Source organism: Rhinoderma darwinii, chromosome 1, assembly GCF_050947455.1.
Source record: "Rhinoderma darwinii isolate aRhiDar2 chromosome 1, aRhiDar2.hap1, whole genome shotgun sequence".
In the NCBI taxonomy this organism is placed as follows: Eukaryota; Metazoa; Chordata; class Amphibia; order Anura; family Rhinodermatidae; genus Rhinoderma; species Rhinoderma darwinii.
The window spans coordinates 373272180-373295006 of record NC_134687.1 but is presented as its reverse complement, the minus strand read 5'-3'; the positions used below and the strand labels follow the sequence as shown (position 1 = coordinate 373295006).

At 44.1% G+C, this 22827-nt stretch overlaps 1 protein-coding gene across 2 annotated transcripts in view; it reads right to left on the bottom strand.

Moving 5' to 3' along the window:
• Positions 1-22827, bottom strand: part of SMC5 (structural maintenance of chromosomes 5) — a 172253-nt gene that overhangs the window by 93749 nt on the left and 55677 nt on the right. For both annotated transcript variants that reach the window (XM_075827967.1, XM_075827973.1), the window contains exons 12-14: positions 20185-20279; positions 7570-7702; positions 5802-5975 (exon numbers count right to left, since the gene is read on the bottom strand). In XM_075827967.1, the coding sequence (XP_075684082.1) occupies positions 5802-5975; positions 7570-7702; positions 20185-20279 (402 nt within the window). The remainder of the gene's footprint in view (positions 1-5801; positions 5976-7569; positions 7703-20184; positions 20280-22827) is intronic.

Sequence of the window (22827 nt, the reverse complement as noted above, 5' to 3'; positions counted from 1 at the left end):
AGCTGGCTCTGCAGGAGTGGAGACATCTACTGGAAGGCGCGGTCCATCCTATCCTGATCTTCACGGATCACAAGAATTTGACCTACCTACAGTTGGCCCAGCGGTTGAATCCTCGTCAAGCCAGGTGGTCGTTGTTCTTTGCTCGGTTCCGGTTCGAACTCCGCTACCGACCCGCCGACAAGAATGTGAGGGCCGATGCCTTGTCTAGATCTTTTGAAACTGAAAACGCCATGGAATCTCCACAGAATATTATTGACCCATCCTGCATCTTCTCTGTGAATCCCCTGCAATTTAGAGACATTCCTATGGGTAGGACTTTTATACATCTGGCTGACCGAGGAAGAATTCTTCGCTGGGGGTCACAGTTCTAAGCTGGCAGGTCACGCAGGTGCTCGTAAGACCCAAGATCTAATCACCCGTCAGTTCTGGTGGCCCATGCTACCCAAAGATGTTATGTACTTTGTCTCCTCTTGCACAGTATGTGCAGCAAATAAAGTTGCTCACTCCAGACCTGCTGGCCTGCTCCAACCACTGCCTGTGCCCATTGCCCCGTGGCAACATGTCGCTATGGACTTTGTCACGGATCTTCCTTCTTCTGCAAGTTGGTGTGATCCGAGTGGTGGTGGATCGATTTTCCAAAATGGCTCATTTCATTCCATTGACCACTCTGCCGTCTGCTACGCGATTGGCTGACCTCTTCATACAGCACATCTTCCGTCTGCACGGCTTGCCCCTGCATATTGTCTCGGACCGAGGTGTCCAGTTCACCTCTAAGTTTTCGAGAGCACTCTGCGGCCCCCTCGGTGTAAAATTGGACTTCTCTTCGGCCTATCATCCCCAGTCCAATGGGAAGGTCGAGAGAGTTAACCAGATTATGGAGAACTATCTACGTCACTTTGTTTCCAGGCGCCATGATGATTGGGTGCAGTTGCTCCCGTGGGCAGAGTTCTCCTATAACAACCACACCAGTGAGTCGACCACTTACAGTCCATTCTTCATAGTCTACGGCCAACATTCTCGTATACCTCTTCCGGTTTCAACAATGTCCCAGGTGCCTGCAGCCGATTCAACCTTCAGGGACTTTCTACAGATGTGGCAACAGACCCGATCTTCTATCCTGTTGGCAGTGGACCGCATGAAGAGAAAGGCAGATACAAGAAGACGGGCACCTCCGCAGTTCCTTCCAGGGACTAAAGTCTGGCTGTCTGCTAGGAATATCCGGCTGAAGGTGCAGTCGTGCAAAATTGCTCCTAGGTTCCTTGGTCCCTTCGAAATCCTGCTACAGATCAACCAGGTATCCTACAAGCTGCGGCTCCCTGCTACCCTCAGGATTCCTAACTCCTTCCACGTCTCCCTGCTGAAACCCATGGTCCTGAACCGCTACTCCAGGACTCCTAGCTCCACAGTGGCCCCTGGCAGCTCATCGGGGACTTTCGAAGTAAAGGAAATTCTGGCTACCAAGAAGGTGGGAGGAAGGACATTTTATTTAGTGGATTGGAGGGGGTTCGGTCCAGATGAGAGGTCTTGGGAGCCAGAGGAGAACATCGATGCTCCTGTCATCATGTGGAAGTTTCTCTCCCGCTTTGGTCCCAAGAAGAGGGGGCGTAAGAGGGGGGATAACTAACATCTATGGCCACGGTACCGTCGTTCGGTCGTTGACCTCGACGGCCGTGGCCATGGACAGCTTACCTCGTTGCAGCGTCGTCCTCCTGTCAGGCGCCGGCACTCACTTCCGGACTCAGTGTGTCTCCGGCGGGCGCGCGTCCACGGCCTTAAAGGGCCAGTGCGCACATTTTTGCAAGAACTCTGCAATTTAGCCCAGGATGCCCTGGGCTATAAAAAGGGGCTCTGTCTCCTTGCCAGAGCGTAGTTCGTTACCCATTGTTTGTCGTGCTTATGGTCTCCCAGTGTCCCTTGCTCCTGTATCCCGTATCCTGTTTCCGTGCTACCTAGTGATATTGCCGTGCTGTGCTATTTGCCATGCTGTGCTACAGCCTACGCTTGATCTGCTACGGCTCACCTGACTTCCCGCCGCCTGGTCCTGGACGTGCCTGCCTCGCTACTGCCTACGATTGCCTCAGGTACCCTCGCTGAACTAATTGAACTCTATACTTACCTGTTTGGCCAGCTGCCATCCCGCTACACGGCACGGCCCAGTGGGTCCACACCCCGCATCGTGACAATAACCACCAGCCCCTCCCAGTAATGTATCCACCTGTTCCACCACATGCCGAACCCTGGCACCAGGGAGACAGAAAACCATTCAGGTGAGGCTGTCTTGGCGACAAATTATTCTATCCATCCTCCGGATTATAGAATCCCCTACAACTACTAATTGTCTTGCCGTACCTGCATTACCAACCCGCAAACTACTAGCTGGGCTGTTCTCCCGGCAGTTAGGGAGCTCAGAATTCGCTAGGGCTGCCATTTCGGAGACAGACACCCTCGCACCATCACCCAACTTGGCAATTTTGCTTAAACAGAAACAGGATTAGCCATCCTTTTCTTTGACCCCTTTCTACTGCCCCTACATTAAACCCAGCTACTTGCCCGATCCTGCTGACCCATGTCTTCACCCTCCAGATCTTCCCCACTAACTGCTTGCTCAGTGAGCAGCATGTTCCGGTCAAGATTGTCCATCGCCCTCAGTGTTGCACTTTGTTCCCCCAGATCTCTAATGTGAGTTTTTAGGTGAAAAACATGCTCACATCTGTCACAGAGGTATTCACCCTGGAACTCTTGCTCCAGTCATGCATACATATACAAAAGAAAAAGAAGAGTGCTTACAGGGACTTTAATGCCTCTTCAACTCCAGTTTATTAACTCCACTTATTTACACAAGGCACTTAGTCCACCAAGCACAATGAGAGAAAGCTCAAAAGTATCAGCAGGTTACAGGGGTATTCTGGTTATAAGTAGCTAACCCCTATCCGTAGGCTAAGGGGTAACTTGCTGATCGGTGGGTGTCCGACAACTGGGACCCCTACCGTTTACGAGAACAGGGGTCTCGAACCTCTCGTTTGAACCGAGCAGGTCGCTTATGCGAACTGCAGCTCCATTCGTTCTCATGGCAACACCGGAAATAGCCGAACACTGTACTCGGCTATCTCCGGCGCGCACAGAGAATGAACGGAGCAGCAGTGTGTTTGAGCGACCTGCCATTTGGTTCAAACGAGGGGTTCAGGACCTCCGCTCTCGTAAACAATGGGGGTACCAGCTGTCAGACACCCACCGATCATTAAGTCACCCCTTACCCTATGGATAGGGGGTAACTTGTTGTACCGGAATACCCCATCAACTTAAAATCACCTGAGAGCAATTAACCCCTCCCCTTAATAAGGTGCATAGCAAAATAAAAAAAAGGATTTTAAATTGTGTCAGTAGTTAGAACACAAGCTGCACACAACAAAAAACCTTGAGTTAAACCACATAAATGAAACACAAAACACAAAAGGAGGAATTGCTTTTTTTTTTTGTTTTCCCCCCTCCATAAAAATATAATACAATGTAAATTAAGAAGTTCCATACACTCCAAAATGGTACCAATGAAAACTACAACACCTTCCACAAAAAACAAGCCCACAAATTACTACAAAATCGACTAATTCAGTTTGTACAGAAGCAGTAGGAGAAGACAAAGAAACAGTCACGGGAGGAAAAAAAAAAAAACAGCAGGTCCCGGGCATGAAACTAGCTTAAAAAAAATAAAAAGGAGAAGGAGAAGGGCAAAATCTGTGCCCCACAATAAATTCAATGAAAATTTTTTTTACGGGAAGTACAAAAATTATATTTTCTGGTTTAGATCATTGGGGACACAGCACTATGGCATGTCCTAAAGCCGGGCCAGAGGATTGGAAGAAAATGCACAGCTGCCTGCAGCTCATTGCGTCCCAGACTGGTATCAGAGGAAGCCAAAGTATAAATCTGGTAAAATTTGGTTAAGGTGTGCCTCAAAGCCCAGGTAGCAGCCTTCCAGAAGCTCAGGAGACACTAACAGCCCTTGTAGAATGGGCATTGAACCAAAAGGGAAGCAACTTAGCCCTTGAACCGATAGGCTTCTCAGGCATCACAGACCAGATCAAACGAGCAACGGTGGCCTTGAATGCTGCCAACCCCTTACGTGACCCTACAGAGAGGAAAATAACTGTGGAAGGCACATACTCGCCTACGGCTCTTACCACATCAAAGCAGAGCAAACCACGCTTCCTTGGATAAGATAGGGAGGGGAAGGACAGATCAACCACTTTATCTCTATGGATGACCAATTAAGGGGCCTTAAAAGGACAGAACAGCTAGTTCTGATGGAGGTGACTGCCACCAGGAAAGCAACCTTCCAGGAAAGGCGATAAAGCGAGACGCCCCTCAAGGGTTTAAAAGGAGCCACATGAAGACCCCCTAAGACCAAAATAAAATCCCAAGCGGGATGCCTGAGAGACCACGAGTTACCCCTTTCAAAAAAATATTTACCGGAGAATGAAAGGTTTACTGAAAGAGGGTGCACATAGAAATAACCTGAACCTTAAGGGAAGACAAAGTCTTTTTTTAAAGTCCGATTGCAGGAAGGAGAGTGTCATAAGCATAGAACTTACCATTGGATGGAAAATACGCTGTTCACAGCAGGAGAAATAAGCCTTTCTTATACGGTGGTACACCCTGGCTGATTAAAGTAACTTGGCCTTCCACACCGTGTGGCTGACAGGTTCAGAAAGACTGAGGCCCTCAGAACCTTAGGTTTAACAGTCACAACTAAGGTAAAGCTGGGTGGAAAAGCATACCTTGAGAAAGGAGGTTCACTCAAGTCGGAAGACACCAAGGCGTGTCCGTGAGTAGGTTAACTAGGTCAGCATACCATGCCCGGTAAGGCCAGTTTGCCTCCACCAGTATCACGGAAACGTCTTTCCTCCTGAGTCTTTTGAGCTTGGAACGGAAGAGATACAGGAGGGAGAACTCATCTCAGAGTGACCAAGGCCTCGACTGTGATGGCCCTGGGATCCCACGTCATGGGCTGGAATCTTGTGGTTGAGATGCTACACAAATCGACCTACATCATTGGTGTCCAAACTTCTTGCAATGTTGCTGAGACAACTCTCCTGGAACCAGTTTTCTCTGACTTACAAAGCCTGCGGCCTAATTGTTCACTACTCGTATGTGGACCACTGACTGCGCTGCTACATCCGCCGATCCACATATGGGGCTACCTTGGCGGTTTAGATAGGCAACTGCCGTGGAGTTGTCAGTCTGGATTCTGGCCGGGCAACCCTGGAAAAGGAAAGTCCAAAAGGGACAGGGCCAGGAAAATTTACCTCAATTACATAAGATTGACCTGCAAGGATGTCTCCTCCTGTGAATAAATGCAATGGACCATATGGAGGGCAAAAACTTCAATAGCAACCACGGGAACTATGCCGTGAGAATGAGGGGGGCAGCCCCCTCTGACGATTCACCATAATATTGACCCGCAGAATAAAGTCAACATGTTGTTTTTACCGCACGGTGAACGCTGTAAAAACCAAGCCAAAATATCACTGTTTTTTTCCCATTCTACCCCAAAGAAATTTTTCCAAGTACTTTATATTGTGTCGTGACAAACTAAAACTTGTCCTGCAAAAAAACAAGCCCTCATACGGCTATAATCAGCTGAAAAAAAAAGGTTATGACTTTTGGAAGGTGGGAAGGAAAAAGTAAAAATGAAAAACAAAAAATGGCTGCAAAGGGAAGTAGTTAATAGTAGCGAGAAAAAGAAAACCTGACTTCCCAATAAAGTGATAAATCAGTGACGGTTTCATTTGCATTTTTTTTACCTTATATTGTTCAGACGCTTGTCTCCTTTCCTCTGGATCCACTGTGACTGTTAGAAACTGGGCTGCTTTCAAGGAAATATTACTAGAGATTACATTGTTACTATATGCAGATACTTTGGTTATGTAACGTTCTTCAGCAGTATACATTTGTCTCAATCCAGTTTCTTTTATGACCTAAAAAGAAAGGAAATGTTTTAATATAACATAAGGTCTATATCCTCAGTACTGTACATAAGGCATGTGCAGGGATTGTAAAGTAGGAAGCTCAGTACCGGATCACTCCATCCAGACAGAAATGTACTGCTACTTCATGGAAAATAAGAGGTTTTGCTAGGAGCCCCAAAGCCCACCAGGACCAGAAGGGGCTGATAGAAGAACAGGTGAACATTTTTGTCAGCCACAGTCAAATACCCAACCTTCTACTGAACACTCCCATTTGTTCCTTTTCCTCCTACATCTTCATACCGGATGAAACCATGGTAGCCAGTTTTAAAGAACAGCTTAAGACTTTGCAGACCAATTCAAAACATCAAGGTAGCCTTAAAGTGTGTTTGTCACTTCAGACATTTTGTGGATATGCCGTGTGTGTCTGATAATTTGGGGTTCCACCTATGCAGAAAAGGGATCCCTCAAACCCTGTTCGACAAGCCAAGGTCACCTAATGGAGACAGGGCCAAGCATGTGCACGTCTCCCTCCATTGAGTTAGTGGAGAGGTGGCCACAAGAGCACTTGTTTGTTCCCATAACGCCTTTAAGTCTTCTAATACATGCAGCGGCCACTGGCCACCTTTATTTGCGTGCATGGGGTCCGCAGGTCTCCCAAAAGATGCGGGTCACAGACAAGGGACTCCCGTGTATTAGTCATTTATGGCATATCCTGTACCAATAAACATCATGACTGGGAACTACATTGACTAACAAAGCACATTAATACATTGAGAAATCACTGAAGTCTATGGTCGTTACGGAAAAGCAAAATTGCTCGAGGCCACCTTATCAATAGGACAGGCCGAGTAAGCGAGACGAAGGCTTCGTTCACATCTGCGTCAGGGCTCCGTTCATAGGTTCCGTCAGAGCTTTCAGTCGGGGAAACCCATAAGCGGAACCCTGAAAAACAAACGGAAACCATATGTTGCCGTTTGCATCACCATGGATTTTAATGGTGACGGATCCGGTGCAAATGGTTTCCGTTTATCACCGTTGTTTAAGGGTTCCGTCGTTTTGACAGAATGAATAGCGCAGTAGACTACGGTATTGATTCAGTCAAAACGACGGAACCCTTAAACAACGCTGATAAACGGAAACCATTTGCACCAGATCCGTCACCATTGAAATCAATGGTGATGCAAACGGAAACCCATCAACGGTGCCCTGACGCAGATGTGAACGAAGCCTAACATGCTTTTTGCGGACAGAAAGGTTTCTAAAAAATTGTATCACAGTACACACTTCGATTCAAAGCTATGCTCATTTATTCAGGAATTAAATCATTGCCCCCTAACTACCCACACAAGCACTTCTTGGAGCACTATGTGTAGCGATGTTAGACAAATTGAAATGGACATTGTGTGTCACTGTCCCTCTCTTCTAGGCATTCATTTATTCTCGAGTGTGGTGAAGCATTGCATATTTGTTTTTGTGAAGAGTAAAAAAAACTTAAGTCTTAGAATTTGCATACGTTTTCATAATTTGTTGTGTGTATTTAAATCACTCAACTGTAAGATACAAGTGGCATCTATTTGTAAAACCATGATGGCATATTACTTACTTTTTCTATCATATGTCTGGTCTTATCGGTACCCACAGGTACATTATGAACCATATATTGGGAGACTAAGTAATTCATCACTGGATATGGAGCATCAAATAATTCTCTTAAGTAAGAGAAAAAGCCATAATGCCTGAAAAAATAGAAAATAAAAGGGGAGGTAAGGGTTACAGATTTTTGCCCCAATAATAGTAATACAAAGCCAAAAAGTGTACCTATCTTCCACCTACATAGATTTAAAATTTCTGTGCTTATTAACCCCTTAATGACCAGCCTATTTTGGACCTTAATGACCAAGCTATTTTTTACGTTTTTCAATCGTCGCATTCCAAGAGCTATAACGTTTTTATTTTTGCGTCGACATAGCTGTATAAGGTCTTGTTTTTTGCGGGACAAGTTGTATTTTTTAATAGCACCATTTTTAGGTACATATTTATTGATTCACTTTTATTAACTTTTTTTTGGGGGGGGGGGGGGGGAATAGAAAAAAATCTGAAATTTCGCCACACTTCTTTGCGTCCTAAATCTACGCCGTTTACCGTGTTGTATAAATAACACAATAACTTTATTCAGCGGGTTGTTACGATGCAACAATACCAAATTTGTATCGTTTTTGTAGGTTTTACTACTTTTACACAGTAAAAACACTTTTTTTCTCAAAATTATTTGTTTTTGTGTCTCCATATTTGAAGAGCCGTAACGTTTTTATTTTTTCGCCGATGCGGTTGTATGAGGGCTTTTTTTTTGCGGGACGACTTGTAGTTTTTATTGGTACCATTTTGGAGTAGATGCGACTTTTTGATCACTTTTTTTTAAAGTCAGTATTCACAGAAAACAGCAATTTTTCCATAGTTTTTTATTAATTTTTTTACAGCATTCACCGTGCGGGTTAAATAATGTAATAGATTTATAGTCGGGGTCGTTACGGACGCGGCGATACCAAATATATGTAACTTTTTAACTTTATTTTGTTTTTTTAATAGTAAAGCAGTTTGTAAGGGGAAAAGCTGGGTTTTTCATTTTTTTTCAAATTTTTTTTCAAATTAACTTTATTAAACTTTTTTTTACTAGTCCCATTAGGGGACTATAATATGCGATTCTGCGATCACATTTATAATACACTGCAATACTTTTGTATTGCAGTGTATTACTGCCTGTCCGTTTAACACGGACAGGCATCTGCTAGGTCATGCCTGCGGCATGATCTAGCAGGCATTCACTCCAGGCAGCCTGGGGGCCTTTATTAGACCCCCGGCTGCCATTAGAGACACAGACACTCGGCGATCGTATCGCCGGGTGTCGGTGGGAGAGAGAGGGAGCTCCCTCCCTCTCTCCAAAACCACTCAGATGCGGTGCTCGCTATTGAGCACCGCATCTGAGGGGTTAAACGTGTGAGATCGATACTAATATCGATCTCACACGGCAGAGCAGGGACGCTCCCAGCCCTCAGCTACCTCTGGCAGCTGAGAGCAGGGAGATCTGACAGCTCCCTGCTCTGTTAACTTATTCCGATGCCGCGACTTAAAAAGTCTATGGCATCGGAATAAGGCCCGTTAGTGACCGACGTAGAAACACGATGGGCCGGTCACTAACGGGTTAATACTACACTGTAGTAAATAACTTTATAAAGGTTAGAGTTTTGTTTTTTATGTAACAGTTGCAAATCACCTTTTCTTTCACAGAGCCAAAAATTAAACCTCTAAGGCCGGATTCACACGAGCGTTGCGTTTTTGCGCGCGCAAACAACGCAGCGTTTTGCGCGCGCAAACACTATTTGACAGCTGCGTGTGTCATCCGTGTCTGATGCGCGGCTGCGTGATTTTCGCGCAGCCGGCATCATAGAGATGAGGCTTGTCAACGCCCGTCACTGTCCAAGGTGCTGAAAGAGCTAAATCTTTCAGCACCCTCGACAGTGAATGCCGAACACAACAGCGAAAAACCTGTTAAAAAAAAAGATAAAGTTCCTACTTACCGAGAACTTCCCGGCCGTTGCCTTGGTGACGCGTCCTTGGTGACGCGTCCTTGGTGACGCGCCTCTCTTGACATCGAGGCCACCTCCTTGGATGACGCGGCAGTCAAAGTGACCGCTGCAGCCTGTGATTGGCTGCAGCCTGTGCTTGGCCTGTGATTGGCTGGAGCTGTCACTTGAACTGAAGTGTCATCCCGGGAGGTCGGACTGCAGGAAGGAGACAGGAGTAATCGGTAAGTTAGAACTTCGGTTTTTTTTACAGGTTCGTGTATTTTGGGATCGCAAGTCACTGTCCATGGTGCTGAAACAGTTTAACTCTTTCAGCACCATGCACAGTGAATGTCTCCCGACGTCGCGGACCGGAATTTTTTTTGCCGAGTTCGGCCAAAACGAGTTTGGCCGAACCCGGTGAAGTTCGCTTCGGTTGTCGGGTTTCGCTAATCGCAAAGACACTCCGTTTGGATGTTCGGAAACAGAAAAGCACGTGGTGCTTTTCTGTTTACATTCATCCTTTTGACAGCTGTTGCGCAAACACGCAGTTCGCACGGAGGTGCTTCCGTGCGACATGCGTGGTTTTCACGCACCCATTGACTTCAATGGGTGCGTGATGCGTTGAAAACGCTGAATCAACGGACATGTCGTGAGTTTTTTGCAACGGAGCAACGCTGCGCAAAAAACGCTGCCATGTCTGCACGGCCCCATTGTCTAATATAGCTACGGGCAACGCACGTGAAAATCACGCGCGTTGCACGCGCGTATTTTACGTTCGTCTGAATAAGCCCTTAAGGACGCATCTATTTGTCCTTCAGGATGTGGCGATATTTTTCATTTTTCCATTGTGGCATTTCAAGAGCAATTACTTTTTTATTTTTCGGTTGACAGCCGTATGGAGGGCTTGTTTTTTGCGTAACCAGGTTTTTTTTTGTTTTTTTTTTAACGGCACCATTTTATGGTACATAAAATGAATTGTTTAACTTAAAAGGGTTATTCCCAAGTTGTCATTTTATTTTATTTTTTTCGAATGAATCCTAATCAGAAATTGAATTATAAATCTATTCATGTTAAAAAAAAAATTCCTTCCCTAATACCTTTTTTTTTCGAACTCGATAACTCAGCTAGTGCCAGTTATCTTTTATAAAAGTGGGCGTGAGCAGCTCGATGTCAATGAAGCCACTCTGCACTGTGCGCGCTCCCGACGTTGCTAGATAATGTAGTTCGGCAGCATCGGGAGAACGATCGTCTCAACCAGGCGTGGTAAGCGTGGTTGAGATGAACCCCCCCCTCCCAATTCCCTACATAGTTTTATGTAGTAACACCTTTACTTACAAGGCACCCACGCCACTCCTCACTGCAAACACCCGCCACCCTCCTCTCTAACTCATGTCCCACCTCGCAATAAGTTGTATACCCCCTCTCGCAGCAACACTTCCCCCACACCAGTGATGATTCTAGTAGCGGCACCAGCTCCTCCCCCCCCCCGCTTCATCAGCTGCTTACACCCCCCTCGCTGCAACATGCAGTACCTGGAGCCGACCGTTGATCTACCCAGACGAGCAGTGGCCGGGTCGGCATCTAATGCGCATGCGCTTATATGCGCGTTCATGATTAGTGTGACATCCTCTCCTAAGGACAGTGGATATCATTGCGCATGCGCGGCCACCGCTATCTGAAAACAGTGGTGGCATGATTCCTAGACAACGAGCAATAAACAAAGAGGGACCGACAGCGACATGGAGGACAGATAGCACAAAAATTACATCATTTTCATAAAGAAAGGTATTTGCAAAAATTATTAACTTTGTTGAGCTTAATAGCTCAACTTATGAAACTGGGAATAACCCTTTAAGTTGGTAAAAACTAAAACGCAATTCGGCCACTGTTTTTTCGGCGTTCACCCTGCAGTATAAAAAGACAGGTCAACTCTACTCTGTGGGTCAGTTGGATTGCGGCAATACCAAATTTATATAGTTTTTTCTTTGTTTTACTACATTTGCACAATAGAAACTTAAAAAAATAAAATAAAAAAATCATTTGTTTTTGGGTTTACTATACTCCGAGCCATAACTTATTTTTTACGTTGGAGCCACGTGAAGGCTTGTTTTCGATGGGAGGAGTTAATTTTTTTTATTGGCACTTTTTCAGGGTACATATGACTTATTGATTGTGTTTTATTCAGTTTTTTGAGATGCAGGATGAACAAAAAGCAGCAAATTTTGACATTGTTTTTCGTACTTTTTTTTTTATACGCCATTGACCGTACAGGTTAAAACAACATGATTATAGCTTGGGTCATTATAGACGCAGCGATACCAATTATGTGTCCTTATATACAGTAATACACTGAAAGGCCACTTTATTAGAAACACCCATCTCGGGCTGGACTTCCTTTGGCCTTCACTAGGTGTTGAAATCATTCTGCAGAAATATTGGCACATGTGGACAGGATAGCTTCTCGCACTTCCAGCTAAAGCGTCTTCTGCCATAGGGTAAACAGCTGCCATAAAGGAATGAACTTGATCAGCTTCAATGCTTAGGTAAACCCTACTGTTCAAACGTTCATCCACAGGTATCAGAAAATGTTCCTCACATCATTACTCCACCTCCAGCAGCATAAATTGTTGACACCTGACAGGAAGGATTCATGCTGCTTGCACCAAATTCAGACCTTCCCATCCGCATGATGCAATAGAAATCTTGATTCATCTGACCAAGCAAAGTTTTTCCACCGCACAGTGATCCAAGTTATGCGCTCTTATACCCACACTAAAGTCTTGCCCTAAAAGTAGTTTTTTTTGTTGTTGTTTTTTCCCCACATACTGGCTCCAGCTATTCAAGCTGATCCACGAAATACTTGCTCCCTTGAATTTATGCTGCACTCCGGGGTCACGTGTCTAATTTCTATACAGGAAAGCTCCAACCATGAAAGGGTAGGCATCTCTAATAAAGTGTTCATTCAGCGTGTATGCATGTATGCATGCATGTATACATACACACCCAGCAGGATTTAATAATCCATGTATTTTACTAGAGAAAGTGTCCACTCTATTCACTTAGTATGTGAAAAACCAGGAGAAAGACAGTTTTAACCCTTTGGAGACATGTCAGATAACAGCCGCAAAGGGGAAGTATGGAGCGGGCACACGCTGAGCAGGCTTGCGCCCTCCATAATGAATGAGTGTCGGAGGGCTCTTACAGCTGACACCCCACTGCAACGGGTAGATTTAAATTGGACTTAGATTCCACCCATTTAACCAGTTAGATGCCGGGGTCAATAGCGTCCGCAGCTTCCAAGCCGTTAAAATAAGAGGGGCGGCCCCATCTAATGTGCCGATGGTTATGGCAGCCTAATGAAGGTCCCCAAAGCCTACCATCTTTGTACTCTTATGTAGCCGTGCACATCAGTATTGCAGTATATCATGCAAACGATCCAACGATCGCTGGTTCAAGTGCCCTTATTGGAGAAAAAAAAAAGGAAAAGGAAATGTTTTTTTTTTTACGTACAAAAATAAATAAAATATTAACCCCTTGAGGACGCAGCCTAGTTTGGGCCTTAAATCTCAGAGTCCATTTTTCAAATCTGACATATTTCATGCGGTAACGTCTGAATGCTTAAACCTATCCAAGCGATTCGGAGATTGTTTTCTCGTGACACATTGGGCTTTAGGTTAGTGGTAAAATTTGGTTGATCTATTCAGTGTTTATTTGTGAAAAATTGCAAAGTTTCGAGAAAATTTAGAAAAAAAAAAAAAGAATTTTTCTGAATTTAAAAGCATCGGCTTGTAAAACAGATGGTTATACCACCCAAAATAGGTACTAGTTCACATTTCCCATAAGTCTAGATTGCCATAGTTTTTTTTTTTTTTTTAACATACTTTTATTTTTCTTGGACGTTACAAGGCTTAGAACATAAACAGCAATTTCTCATATTTTTAAGAAAATTTCAAAAGCCTTTTTTTAAAGATATCTGTTCAGTTCTGAAGTGGCTTTGAGGGGCCTATGTATTAGAAACACCCATAAAACACACCATTTTAAAAACTAGACCCCTCAAAGTATTCAAAACCGCATTTAGAAAGTTTTTTTAAAGGTTAAATTTGCAAATTTAAATTTTATTCTATTTTTTTTCTGTAACAAAGAAGGTTTTACCAGAGCAACACTACTAAATGTGTATTGTCCAGATTCTGCAGTTTTTAGAAATGTCCCACATGTGGCTCTACTGCGCTCGTGGAATAAAACACAAGCCCCAGAAGCAAAGAAGCACCTAGTGCATTTTGAGTCCTCTTTTTTTATTAGAATATATTTTAGGCAGCATGGCAGGTTTGAAGAGGTGTTGAGGTGCCAAAAAAGTAGGAATCCCCCAAAAGTGACCCCATTTTGGAAACTGCACCCCTCAAGGAATTCATTTATGGTTGTTAACATTTTGACCCCACAGTTTTTTCACAGCGCGTATTGAATTGGGCTGTGAAATTTTAAAAAAATGTAATGGTTTCCAATAAGATGTCGTTTTTGATCAAAATTTCTTATTTTTACAGGGAACAAAATTCCCCATATTGTTGCCCAATTTGTCCTGAGTGCGGCAATACCCCATTTGTGGTGATAAACTGCCATTTGGGCCCATGGGAGGGCTCAAAAGGAAAGGACCACCATTTGGCCTACTGGAGCTTTTCTGGTGCGAAGACATGTATGCAGAAGCCCCTGAGGTACCAGTACAGTTGAAACCCCCGAGAAGTGAGTCAGTTTTAAAAACTACACCCCTTAAGGCACTTATCTAGAGGTGTAGTGAGCATTTTGACCCCACAGGTATTATGTAAAAGATAATGCGCAGCAGATGGTGCAGAGTGAAATTTGCAATTTTCTATACATATATGCCAATTCAGTGTCCGATATATTGTGCGTAGCATGCCTGACAAAGACCCAACAGGGGTTGAAACGATGTAGTTTTTTACTGCTTGGTGAATAAAGACCAACATCTTTTGGATATTTGAGTGCTGCAATCTTTCTTCAATCTATTGTGTGCAAGTTTTCCCACTGGACCTGGGACATTTGTGCTACGTGCACCATCCCTTGCTGGGATTATCTACCTGGTTCTCCTCTGGACAATCTCTTTGGTTGTTCTGCTGATCACTTTTGCATTGTGCCCAGCATGCGCCACCGGAGACATACATCCCATAAACTAATGTGGGTTCTCCCAGGTATGGCAATACCCTACATGTGGCTGTTAATAGCTGCCTGGGCACACAGCAGGGCCCAGAGGGGAAAGATGAGGGGATAAGCTGTGCGGAGTGCATCAGGGTATGTAAAACTGGGGTAGATTGAAAATCAAGGGATGTATGATACATTTTAAAACACTCTTTCATACAGAGCCTTAGTTTTTCAGGACACTTGTCACATTGATATATTGTGTCCTCCCTTATCCCCCTCTTATAGCAGACTTTGCACCTCTTGACTTTTTCCCTTCTTGCCAGTTTGGGGAACTTCTCCTGGAAAGTGTTGCCCTGGTATGATGCGTGTGGACTCGCTTCAAGAATTACTGGGAGCCCCCCTTCCTGGTCCCTAAAGATTAGGTTCTTGATAATCACCTCTTGAAATTCCAGGAAAGTTCCCCTCTGGCCTGCACATCGACGTAGCACGTACGCATTGTACAATGCCATCTGTATGATGTGCACGGCCAGCTTCTTATACCACACCGCATGGCGCTGTAGGGCTTCAGGACTTGATCTGACAAGTCCACCCCTCCCATGTACCTATTTTAGTCCAGGATTCAGTCTGGTTTGGGGGGTCTCTGTACTGGTACCTCGTACAGGTACATGGGTACTGGTGTGGCCATGTATTGTTGTCAATACAAGGACATCTCTCTTGTCCTTGTATGCGACACACAATATGTTGCTGCTAGAATGTGCCCTGCTCTCACCCCTTCTGAGTGTTTGCCCCAGCAGAGTCTTAGGGAGGCCTATCAGATTTCTTCTAGCAATGCCGCATGCCGCAGTACTTCTGTAAGCAAGGCACTCGAAGAGCGGGACGCTGGTATAAAAATTATCCAGGTAGCGGTGGTAACCCTGGTCCAGCAGTGGGTGCACCAAATCCAACACAATTTTTGCATTAACTCCAAGTAAGGGGGGGCATTCTGGGGGCTGAATACTGGTGTCCTTCCCTTCATATACCCTAAATCTGTAGGTATACCCTGATGCACTCCCGCACAGCTTATACATCTTCACGCCATACCTTGCCCTCTTACTCGGTAGGTACTGGCGGAATTGAAGCCTCCCTTTAAAATGTACCAGGAAGTCATCAATAGAAATACAATTCTCGGGGGTGTATACTTTGGAAAAGCGGGCACTGAAATGGTCTAATAGGGGTCTCCGTTTATACAAACTGTCAAAACTGGGGTCATCTCGGGGTGGGCACGGCTCATTATCAGTATAATGTAAGAAGCGAAGTATTGCCTTATAACGCATCCTGGACATGGCCATACGGTACATCGGGGTGTTTTTTTTTTAGGTTTCAGTTCAGTTCTGAAGTGGCTTATATATTAGAAACCCCTATCAAACACCCCATTTTAGAAACTAGGCCACTCAAAGTATTCAAAACAGCATTTAGAAAGTTTATTAACCTTTTAGGTGTTTCACAGGAATTTAAAGCAAAGTAGAGGTGAAATTCACAGATTTCATTTTTTTGTCAGAAAATCCTTTTTATTCCAATTTTTTCTGTAAAACAGAAGGTTTTACCAGAGAAACGCACTTAATACGTATTGCCCAGATTCTGCAGTTTTGAGAAATATCCCACATGTGGCCCTCGGGCGGTAATGGACTGAAGCACCGGCCTCAGAAGCAAAGGACCACCTAGAGGATTATGAGGCCTCCTTTTTATTAGGTACCATGTCCGGTTTGAAGAGGTCTTGTGGTGCCAAAACAGTGGAAACCCCCCAAAAGTGACCCTATTTTGGAAACTAGACCCCTTGAGGAATTCATTGTAGTTTTCATGGTGTGCATGCGACTTTTTGATCAGTTTTTGTTCTATTTTTAAGAGGCGTGGTGACTAAAAATACAGCAATTCTACTATTGATTTCTATAAAAAATTTACAGCGTTCACCGTGCACTATAAATTACATTCACTTTATTCTGCGGGGCGATACGATTAGGACGATACCATATGTTTATAGTTTATTTTTTATGTCTTATGGCGTTTGCACAATAAAATACTTTTTATTAAAAATCATTTACTGTTTGTGTTGCCATATTCTAGTAGCCATAACATTTAGTTTTTTTTTCATCAAGAAAACCGTGTGAGGACTTGTCTTTTGCGTAACGAACTGTAGTTTCGATCAGTGCCATTTTTAGGTACATGCGACTTTTTGATCTTTTTTTATTCAATTTTTTGGGAAGTGAAGTGACCAAAAAATTGTGATTCTGGTATGGTTTATTATTATTTTCTTTTACGGCATTCACCGCGCGGGATAAATAACTAAATACTTTTATAGTTCAGGCCGTTACGGACGCAGCGATACCAATTATGTATAGTTAATTTGTTTATTTATTAATAATAAAAGGACTGATAAGGGAAAAAGGGGGATTTTTTACTTTTGCTCCTTTTATTTTCTTATTTTTACACAACATTTTTTTTTACTTTATTACTTTGTCCCACCAGGGGACTTGAGGGCAGGAGGTCCTGATCGCTATTCTAATACACTGCACTACATGCGTAGTGCAGTGTATTAGAGCTGTCAGCTACTCACTGACAGCAAGCATAGTGGGTCCTGAGTTATTCAGGACACACTAGGCTTCCGTAGATGGCATAGCTGGACACCATTGTTAGGCGTCCGGTTGCCATAGCCACCATCGCCGGCCGCTATCGTGTAGCGGGCAGACGATGGTAGCTTAACCCCTATGAAGCCGCGATCACTATTGAACGCGGCTTCCAAGGGGTTAATCAGCGAGAACACAGCGATCGGTCCCCGCAGAAGGAGCTGTGGCAACTGCTATACGAGACAGCAGCTGTCACAGCTCCTGTAGGTGTCGGGAGGACGGCCGAAATGGCTGTTCCTCCCGCGACGTACTATTGCGGCGCTGAGCGCGAATGATGCACTTAGCACGACGGAATAGTACGTCGCTGAGCGCGAAGGGGTTAAGTTAAAAAAACAAAACAAACCCCTTTTCTCACTTTTCCCTAAAAGTAATGATTTTAAAAAAAAATTAAAAGAAAGTTAACATAACTGGTATCTCCGCGTCTGTAAAAGTCCAAACTATTACAATATACTGTAATTTAACCAACTCAAAGCTGTAGAAAAAAAACTATTTGCAGTTTTTGGTCATCTTAGTGTAACTAAACCTTCAAACTTCTGGCACGTCATAGTGACATGTCAGAAGTTTTGATCGGCGGGGGTCCGAGCACTGAGACCCTCACCGATCTCTAGAACGAAGCGGCAGAATCGTTCGGGTGAGCGCTGAGCAGCTTAGTGTCTGATTGGCTTTTTTCGGAAAGCCGATGTAGCGGTGTATGGATTCATAGACCTTCTATGGATTCCATACACGGTTACATCGGCTTTCAAAGAAAAGCGATCAGAAGCCAAGTGGCTCAGCGCGATTATGCAGATACCATATTTTAAAAGATGTGGTATCTGCATAATCGTATGAGCCCGTAGAATAAAGTTAACGTGTAGTTTTTACCGCACAACGTATGTCGTAAATACGAACCAAAAAAAAAAAAAAAAGGTGTAAATCGCTGCTATTTCCCATTTCACCTCAAAGAATTTATTTCAGTTTCCCATTACATTATATGAAAACATTAAATAATACAGAGAAAAACTACAACGCCTCATTCACTCGACAGGGTCCGAGTGTCGGACGATAAAATCGGCCGTTTTGGGCTGTTTTTCCCGGCCGGTTTGCATTGGTTCTGTTTCCGTTCCAGGCCGTGTTACCGTTTTTAACGGCCGATTTTGACCCGTTTTGCATCAGTTTTTTTCCCTGTCCGTTTTAAAATTGGATGAATTTAATTTCAATTTGTTGCCACACACAGCCCTTTGTAGATAATGCCACCCAGCCCCCTGCAGGGGATGCCACCCAGCCCCCTGCAGGGGATGCCACCCAGCCCCCTGTAGGTTGCACCCACCCCCACATTCCAGGAGATGTCACTGACTTCAATGTCCATATATGGACAGTGTAGTCACTCACTTCTCCTGTAGCGGAATCCCCGGCCATAGAGTCAGGGATTCCGCTGCAGAAGTGAGTGACATTGCTGTGTCCATATATGAACAGTGTAGTCACGCACTTCTCCTGTAGCGGGGATTGGGGATTCAGACTCCTACAGGGAGCAAAAAAAAGACCCTCCTCCTCCTCACATGCACTCTGCACTGTGAGGAGGAGGAGGAGGAGAGAGAGCGCGCAAGCGACGGAATACATGGCCGTCACTCGGGACACATTCCGGTGATGGCCGTGTATTACCCGGCCCCATAGACTTCTATGGGAGCCGGGCGGCCAGGTAAACGCCTGAAAATAGAGCATGTCCCATTTTTTGGACGGCCAGGTTTCCCGGGCCGTCAAAAAAAATCGGTCGTGTGAATAGCCCCATTAGGGGTCTATTGTTCCTAACGCAGCCGGGTGACGGCCGATTTATGAACGCCCGTCACCCGGCCAGGAAACCCTGTCGTGTGAATAAGGGCTTATCCCGAAAAAACAAGCTCTCCTACAGAGGTCAACGGAAAAATAAAAAACATATGGCTTTTGGAAGGTGGGGGAGGAAAAAACGAAAATGAAAAGCAGAAAAATGGCTGCGTCTCCAAGAAGTTAAAGAAGAGAAAGACCTAATGAACACGACTGTGGGTTTTGTTTGTCAGCGTGCTAAACGTAAATTTGCAGATAGCACACGGACCCATTTATTTTTATGGCCCCATGCACACGACAGTCATGTTCATAAATCCATGTGGGGGCCATGAATCCCGGCTGCATAAACGAAGGACATGTCATTTTACTGACCCTGCTTGCGGCACGGGCTTGTCCATAGAAATCCACAGGACCTTGAAAATTGCAGACGTCATATGGGTTGTCGTCCGTGTCTTTTCCACAATTGCGGATACGTTGCCAAGCGAAGCAATGGAATTCATGCGATTCAGCAATCATGTGACCTACTCAGGGAGTTTGGAACTGAACTCGGACGAGTTTTAACAACGGTCATCTGAATAAGCCCTTACAGTGGCTCTCCACTCTGGCAAAGAGAGGGGACCATGAGCGGGGGACCCCTACTATGTTTATATGGACAATGTGGTCTATGTGAGACAACCCATTTTGGAGTACATTTGCAAGTACTTTGTGTGTTTTATGCATTTTTAGTGGTACTTTGAAAAATGTCATTAGCGCAATAAAGCTGAAGGTCACACATGCCCTTTTCCTTGCAGTTTGTTGCATGTTTCTTTTGCCATTAACTATAACTTGGTAAAAAAAACAAAAAATAATAATACGCATCTAAAATCATAATTGCAGTTTTCATACAAATCCGTTCGGGGAACCTTTGATAGAAGAAAAATGTATGCCTACATTAGGATAAAACTATGTATGCAACATCACTACTGATAAGTGTCAATTTACCCCAAAAGGGCAATATGTCAGCACTATATAAATTTAAAAAAAAAACAATTAAAACCACTTGTTACTTACTCTAATTCAGTGATTGGCTTCGATGGGTTCCGATCTGCAAAGGACTCCTGAGGCGAACAAACTGCATTGACTCTTAATCTCCGATTGTCACGGACCTACAGTAAGTGTATTGAAAGAAAAATAGGATTTTTTTTTAAATACTCAACGTAAAAGCCTATTCTAGCTCAGTCCATTGAGGGACACAGACCACGGGTATACGCTGTTGCCACTAGGAGACGTGACACCTTGAATAAAAAAAAGAAAGTGTTGACTCCTCCTACAGGCACTGAGCTAGCCAGTACAGAATCAGTAGGAGAAGCAGAACACAAGGTAATAGAACAATGATTTCATACCCATAACAAAAAAGGTGGAAGTGGTGTCCCCCCAATGGACTGGACGAGAAGAGGATTTTACGGTGAGTACTAAAAAAATCCAAAATTCTCGTTCGTCTCAGTGACACAGACTATGGGACGTCCCAAAGCAGTCCACATGGGTGGGAACCTTATAAGGACATAAAACCATACTCCGCAGATGAACGCAACACATCACGATTAAGAGAAACCTCTGTGGATGCAAAGGTATGCACCCAGAATTTTTTTTTGAACATGTGCAAAGGCGACCAGGTAGCCACCTTGCAGAGCCTGAAGCCTCATGGAGCACAGCCCGGGAAGCAGCAACGACCCTAGTGGAATGTGTAGTTATCTGGAACGTGGGTCCTACCATTTGAGCCTGTAGACTTTGCAGATAGTACACAACAGCCATTAAGCGATTGTAGCCTTAGATGACCTCAAGCCCTTCCACAGACCCACCGGGACCACAATCAAGAAGTCAGAGTGGCGAATAGAGGAAGGGGCCGATAGGTAGACCCGCAAGGTGCAGTCAACATCCAATTTATGAAGAGAGCATTCCATAGGATGCACCAGAGATAGGCAAAGGACAGCAAAAATTTATCCTTGTTAAGATGGAAGGAGACAAGCTTGGGCAAAAAAAAAAAAGGCACTGTGCGGAGCCCCGCCTTACCTTGATGGAGAGTCAAATACGGAGAATGATAAGATAGGGCCGTCGGCTTGGAAACCCTCCGAATGGAAGTCATGGTCACAATGAACACTACCTTCCAGGTTCACAGGTGCAACTAAATCTCATAAAGAGGTTCAAAAGGAACAGTCCGCATCGCAGAGAGAATGAAGTCCGGTTCCAAGTCGGGAGCACGCTTTTTTTTTTTTTTTCCTTACAGGAGGTTGCCAACAAAGCCCTGACATCGGATTTGGATGTCAGAGGTCTGTTGAAAGCAGACAGCACGAAAACCTGCCTCTGAAGAGAGCTGAAGGCAAGTCCACAATCCAACCCCTCCTGGAGTGAACCAAGGGAGGAAGATGCCATACCTCACACCACTGCAGATATGTCATCCAAGTATGGTGATAAATACGGGCCATTTCAGCTTTCAAGCCTTTAACATGGTTTGGATCACCCAATGTGACAAGTCATGGAAGAGAGGCCCCTGAGAACACAGATCAAGCCGAAGAGGTAAGCCACAGGAAACGTCGGCTAGGAGAGCAATTATGTCAGCATACCATCAACGACGCGGCCAGTCCAGAGCCACGAAGATGGTCGGAATCCCCTTGAAAATAAGACAGCGGGGGGGGCGACGACGACATGTTAATCAGGGTGAAGTGATCCAATGAAGTCACCAGAGCGGGACGGTGTGTGAACTCCATACAAAAACAAAAAGGAAAAAAAGATTCCAGAAACAAGACAGGCACTCTGTGGGATAATGAAAAACATATAAAAATATATTATTGAATCCTAAATAAATTTTAGAGTATAAATTTATAGAAAAAGAAATCTTGGATAGAATTACTTTTTCCAAAAAGACTGTACATAATTATTTTAAAAAATCTCCTGGCCAGGATACAAGCACATACATATTTATGGCACTACTTCCATTAACATGTCCCCCTTCATGCAAGATAAGTTGCATAGATTAGTTTAGCAAAAATGATTTATTTTGTGTCAAAACCGCTGGTCTCAGTTCACACTTGCGGTTCTCTATATTTTTGTATTTCAAATCAGAAGCTGGCACAAACACTTCATCAAATATGATGGTAATCAGAATAGGGACTGAAATGTCAGTTTTATATCCATTTTATACTAATCTGTTTGCAGTCCAAATTTTACATGAATGAGGAAGGAGTATGCTTGAAAATCTTATTTTGGATTAGGTTTTATCCTTAAAGAGGCTCTGTCACCAGATTATCAAATCCCTATCTCCTATTGCATGTGATCGGTTCTGCAATGTAGATTACAGTAACGTTTGTTTTGTTGTTTTTTTTTGAAAAATGATCATTTTTGGCCAAGTAATGAGCAATTTTATATGTATGCCAATGAGCCTTTCTATTGGACAACTGGGCGTGTATTGTGTTTTTAGCAACTGGGCGTGTTTACTTGTTTCACTGCACAATCACACTGTGCTGTGCTGTGGATCATGCTGGGCTGGAACAATGAGAAGTGTATGACACTGATTAGTCACTGATTGGTCAGCCTCATACACTCCTCTGTACAACACCCAGTTGATAAAAAAGTAAAAACACGCCCAGTTGTCTATTGAGAAACTCATTAGCATAAATCTAAACTAGCTCTTAACTTGCTCAAAAATGATCGTTTTTC